General features: G+C 45.7%; 1 protein-coding gene across 1 annotated transcript in view; it reads right to left on the reverse strand.

Moving 5' to 3' along the window:
- The window catches only part of LOC125301470 (PAK4-inhibitor INKA2-like), an 18,677-nt gene extending 13,575 nt beyond the window's left edge, over window positions 1-5,102 (reverse strand). The window contains exon 1 of the mRNA XM_048253903.1: window positions 4,775-5,102. Within this exon, the coding sequence (XP_048109860.1) occupies window positions 4,775-4,846 (72 nt within the window). The 5' untranslated portion in view covers window positions 4,847-5,102. The remainder of the gene's footprint in view (window positions 1-4,774) is intronic.
- Between the last annotated feature and the right edge of the window lie 1,006 nt (window positions 5,103-6,108).

Genomic DNA, 6,108 nt, shown 5'->3' on the forward strand with positions numbered 1-6,108 from the left:
AAACACATAACACATACCACTGACTCATGCTGCACACATCTCGCCATGTTTGTCATCCTCACATGTAGTACATTTCATCACATCACACACACACACACACACACACACACACACACACACACACACACACACACACACACACTCTTTAACCACTGTCTGCCCTGCCTGTAGGCACATAAGGACGCAGGATATGGAATAAAAGTGATATCCTGGGTGGCATGGCAAATATCAAAGTGGCGGTTTGTTCAAAGTGATGTCATCTCACAGGTGTGTCTCAGTCACAGAGCCCTGGGGTATCACACCTGTAAATATCTCTGGTGACGCTGAAGAACATTTTCATTACTCTTTAACCCAAAACCCAAAATACAAAAATATATCACTCAAATGACTGTTCACTGTATGAGAGGCCTTTCACAGAACTCTTTGATTTCTCAATTATGTCATTAACCCAAACCAAAGAAATGTGTCTACTAAATCCCTCTGGAATGATAACATGACATAGCCCAGTGAAAATCTAGCTTTTAACCTTGCTAACAAGCCTGTATGATGTCTGTTATGTTTTACAAGACATAATCATGTACAAAGAATTCTGCTTTGGATCTACGTTTCAACCAATCACAGCCCAGGTCTGCCAATTTAGGTGTCAGTTCATCAGTCTGTCATAAGGGTGCATAACCATTACCTGTGGAGTCCGTCTTTATCCTTTACAGTAAAATACCTGCAGTTACAGTACACCATCTATGCTATTTTGTTATACTCCAATAAACTTAGTATTTACAAAACTTGAGAAAGTCTCAAACCAAATTGATGCATTTAGCTGTAAATTTGCAAATGTGAATCCTGACAGACAGTCTGTGTTTCGGCTTGAGACCTGTGCTCATTTGTCGATCTTGTGGCTTCAGCTGTGGACAGCAGGGATAAAAATGGCTGTAAGGTCAAGGGTCATGTGTCGGGTTGACCTCTCTTTCCGCCACACACATGCTGACCTCTCTGACCCGACAAGTGTTTGTGCTCTAACGTGACACATTTTTCAATTAGAGCCACGGGAGCATGGGGTGTGTGGACCACAGTGGAGGGCCAGACCACAGCAGGTGAATGAGAGCCTATCATAAGCACCTAACTGGACACTCCAGACTGGAGTCTGGGAACTGAAGACACTGAGAACAGCTCAAATGGGCTTTGGTCCATTTGGTTTAAGATAGACTTTGGACCCAATTAGGGCCAGATTAGAGTGAGGTGTTAGGACTGTCCAAAGACAGACTGACTATGGAACAGACCTGACACTGACTTTGGCTCCTTTTACAGTAACTGATGCGCACTGTTTACAAATATCCCTGATATTACATCTCCTAATGGAAATGGAAAATATTTGCCCCTGGTCTTAAACAGAAAAAGGCCAAGAGTTTGCATGGACCCTTACCAGATCAGGAACAGTTTAGGGCTAAATCAGTGCTGGGCAGAAGGCACTACAGAAAGGAACCTGGAACCTGAGTGGATTGAATTGTCATGGAATGATTGAATATCAATGAAGACAGTCTGATTCATTTCCTCCTCTTTTTTAAAGCATATAATCACCAGTACGGTTGGGAAGTAAGTGTCTGGTCTGCACTATTCTATTTCTGTGACCTGAGCTCATCCACACAGCCATGCAGCCAGTCATTTGTGCCTTGGCCTGTCTCTGGCAGCAGGGCACAGCTCTGTGTTCTTGGGACGCTACCTTGGCATAGAGTTTGGCATCCTGACAGAGTAGGGTAGAATGAGAGAGTTAATAAATGAATACCTATTCTGCTCTTTAAATTACTTTAAAAATGGCTGTTAAATGAATAAGAATAACTGAGAATCCAGCAGCTCTCTGAGGTTTAGAAAGTAGGTTATGTGTATTTACACCCAAAAACCTCTGTTAGGAATTAAAATATATGTTCAGCACTGTTCAATTTCTGCAGTCCTGCCTGTGCCCAACTTTAGCTGCATGGTCAGTCATGTGTGGCCTAGTCCAGTCCTGGCAGCAGTGTCCAGCTCTGTGTTCCTGAGACGCCCCCCTGGTGTGGAGAGGTTGGCACCGTTGTAGAGTGTCAGACAGACATGTGGCACCTTTGGCAAAGGGGATCACCTACAGATGCCACACACTAACAGCTTGTGCTCCATGGGGTTGTGGGGAGGAGAGAAAGGGAGAGAGAGAGAGGGAGAGAGAGGGAGAGAGAGAGAGAGAGAGGGAGGGAGAGAGAGGAGAGAGAGAGAGAGCTTTTCTAGCCTTTCTAACCATAGTCTGCATCCTCTGTGATGGGTGCATAGGGGTGAGGAAAGGAGGCAGAGGAGAGTAGGGGTAGTTGAAGCCTTGAAGATCCTGGGGACCCAGGCACAGAGGCCCATGGACGTGGGATTTACACTACAGAGGTGAGGATGATTGTTCTGGGGGGAAACAAAGCCAAACTGGCAGCAGCACCCGCGCCTGTGATCCACCCGACCGAGTGCTTGTGTCAACGCTAGGGAGCTCTGCTCCGCTCCGCTCTGTGTTGTTAGTGAGCAGCAGCAGGGGCCGGGCAGAACACAACGTGCCCCTCTCCCTCCACATCTGGGCAGGCAAAGAGCTGCCGTCTCTCAGTGGAGCCCTGTGGAGCATCTTCTCTTCTCTTCTCTTCTCTTCTTTTCTTTTTCTCTTCCTCTCTCTATACATATCCTTTGTCTTTCATTTTTTCTCTCTTTCTCTCTGTATTTTTTTTGACACCCCCACCACTCTCCAGTCCCTCACTCTCTCTCTCTCTTCCTTTCCTCCCTCGTTCTCTGAGTGAGTTGAGCACTGCTGTGGGCTCGTGGCTTTGATATCTCCTCCTTTTGAAGAAGGTCCCAGAGAGTGTCTGCGCTGGTTAATGCTCCGCTGAAGGAAAACCCTTTATGCTGCTGCCAAGAGGATCTGTGGGGCATGCTAGCGCTATAGCTGCCCACTTCTGGCTTTCAGCGTGCCAGGCGCCCGGGGAGCGCTGGTCTTTCTCAGCTTCACCTTATCAAACCAGACAGACGCACACAGCACACACATACACAAACACACACACACGCGTACGCAAAAAGCGCAGCACAGGCTTCACTCTTCTTCATGCCATCCCCACAGAGGTGCATGAGACACACACAAACACACACAGACACACACAAATGCAAACACACACACACACACACACACACACGCCAGTGTGGAGAAACAGAATCTCTCCCTCATTTTATCACCTCAATGTGCGCTGACAGGAAGATGTGTTACAGTGAGATGGAATTAGCAGAGAACAGATGATGTGTCTGTTTGAAGTGCTAAACCAGCACACACACACTCACCAGAATATTACAGTAACATCAAACAAACATCACAGAAAGAAAACACACAAAACACACCAACTATGACACATAATGGCCAGGTGAAAACTGTACGGTGTGTGATGGTCCCAGGTTGGCTGAAGCTGTGGCTATGCAGCAAGCATACTGTACTGTGCTCAACCTCACCATACTGTAAACCTCTACAGAGGTCATCTGGGTTCATTTCTGCCTTCAAAGGCTTCCAGAGGAATGTGCCTGAGTCAGACCAGAGCTGAGAACGACCCAGTTTCACACTGGGGAAAATACCTTTAGAAAGAGAAGGAGGGAGAGGGAGAAAGAGAGAGAGAGAGAGGACCAGTTCAAGAGTGAAACAGAAGAGAGGAGAAAACAGAGGAGTAAGGCAAAGAGATGGGAGAGAGATGGGTAAATAGAGAGAAAGAGAGAAAAGAAGTAAGAAGATGGTGAAAGAATGACAGAGAGAGAACTAGAAAGAAAGAGAGGGAATCTGAGCTGGTACCAAACAACAGCTCTGGCGTCCACTGACAGGGGAGAGAGCTCACATGTATTTTTCAAAACACAGTCTACTCTGCTTCAGCGCCCGATAGACTCCCACTACATAGCGCCAAATACGATAACATATGATTATTTCTTGGGGGAAAACACACGTTCTTTCACACAAATAAATTAGCCTATGTCATAACCTGATATGGTTACGATGTTGTTTTCAATTCTAATTCCACAACCTACAAGGGGAATGTTTTTCGAGGTAAAATCGATATTGCCTCAATAGTAGAAATCTCAAATACAACGACGTAGAAGCGATTTACAGCATTGAACTCTGTTCCCCCGTAATTTCACTGGATTGCATGGATCGAGAGGGTGACGCGAGGAGAGAGGCCATTGTGTGAACATGCCCCGCGCTCGCAGCTCGGATTCAACGCTCGGGATTTACGTCATTAAACCCCCACCAACATCTGTGACAGCTGCGCGTGTTGAGTGGAGAGAGACGTGCTTGTCCATGCCTCCGTCCGTTTGCTGGAATGTGCATAACCATGATGTTTTACGGTGTTTCCATTTATGTTATTAACAAGAACACTATCAGCAACTATGCAACACTTTAAACTTTGCACGACTTAAATATGTAATAAAAACATATCAAACATTAGGCTACTAATGCAAAACACTGATCAACGAATAGGATCTTGGGTAGGCTAATTATTATGGTGCTTGAATCATGAAATGTCGGATAAAAAAGCAGCTATATTGGAACATTATGAAGCCACGTGCTGACTCAAGTTTATAGTAAGCTTTTGTACACTGCTGTTGATAAGTAGGAAAGCAGTGCACCTACAATGTTCATCAATAAGCAATGCAATTGAGAAAAGGGGGGTTAACCCTAAGAAAACAACAACACGTTGACATGAAATACTTGACAAAAACATAAAGTAATTGTGGTATAATAGATTGAACATACCAGTTCTTGCTTCAATCGCCTCAAGCAAGCATCCATATTTTTTCGCTCATTTTTGGAAAGATGCCGATCCATTTCTTAGAATAAGATGCTTTCAAACCAGTCCGGATGATTACTTTTCCATGTCTTGGTTCCTCAAGGGCTGGTGAAACGTTCTCCACTAAATAATAAAACTCTCTCTTGTGTTTTGACTAATGATCTAAAAAGAGTTGGACGAATGTGGGTATTAGGATCTTTGGCTTGTGGTACGAATCTAGTCGTTCATGCGTTCGGAGCAGAAATCCCTTTGCTGGACTAGGTTTATGAGCACTTGATACTAGAGCGACTGACAGAGCGGATCTTTGTCTCGTTGCTCGCTCTCTGCGCTGCGCGTCAGCTGCGCTGGTTTTCATTGAGCGAAGAGCACACGTTCAGCAAATAACTCGCGCTAGTGGGCTGTCTCTAGTGTTTCCGTTTGGTTACTAGCAAAACCATTTCCGATCTGTGTGCATGCTGCTTTTACTGTAACAGATATCGATTCAGGTATCCCAAATGTGTAATGCTTTATTGAACCAAAAAAATCTCGTGAACGATTACATGGATCGCATTTGACTGTGTGTGTGTGTGTGTGTTTATCCAAAAGCCACATGCTATGTGTTCCTGCTGCTCAACTGGTGGGACAGGGTACCATTAATACCATTGATGTGGCAATGACAATAAAGTACTTTAAACTTTGAACTAAAAACAGGTATATCGGGTCAGTTTTCAGTCACACAGGCTGATACACACACATTAATATAGCTGTTGTTTATTAGAGTCATTTGAACTGGTTGACAGTATCACGACAAGTTAAGAATCCAGCAGGTTTGTGAGGTTTGGGGGAAGTAGCCTGTGTGTTCTGTGTCTGCGGCGCTCTGCAAAGGAAGTGAGGGTGGAAATGATGCTATCTGTCAGAAAGGCCCTCTCTCGGGGGAGCTGACTGGTCCGCAATAGAAGGAAACACCTGAGAACCAGAGCTTTGTTACCAGAGCTGCACTTAGCCTACAAGACCAGAGTGTTGTTCCGGGCCCCCTTCCTCATCTAAGCTCAGATTCAACGGGCTGCTGTGGCCGGAGTTGCTTGTTTGTCTGTTTTTCCTGCAGAGAGTGACAACAGGGAATAGCACAGGGATCAGAGGGCTGGCTGAGGCTTTCGCTCCACAGTCAGATTGGACGCGGTCTCTCAGAACTTCGCATAAGCAGCCGACCCAGTTTGGATTGTTGGCCCGCGCTGGAACATTTGGACTGGGGGAGGCCCAGGGGGGGTCGGACAGGAAGCCACAGAACCCTGCGCTGAGTCAGGAGAAAGACCCACAGACC

This window comes from Alosa alosa, chromosome 10 (assembly GCF_017589495.1).
Source record: "Alosa alosa isolate M-15738 ecotype Scorff River chromosome 10, AALO_Geno_1.1, whole genome shotgun sequence".
Taxonomy (NCBI): domain Eukaryota; kingdom Metazoa; phylum Chordata; class Actinopteri; order Clupeiformes; family Clupeidae; genus Alosa; species Alosa alosa.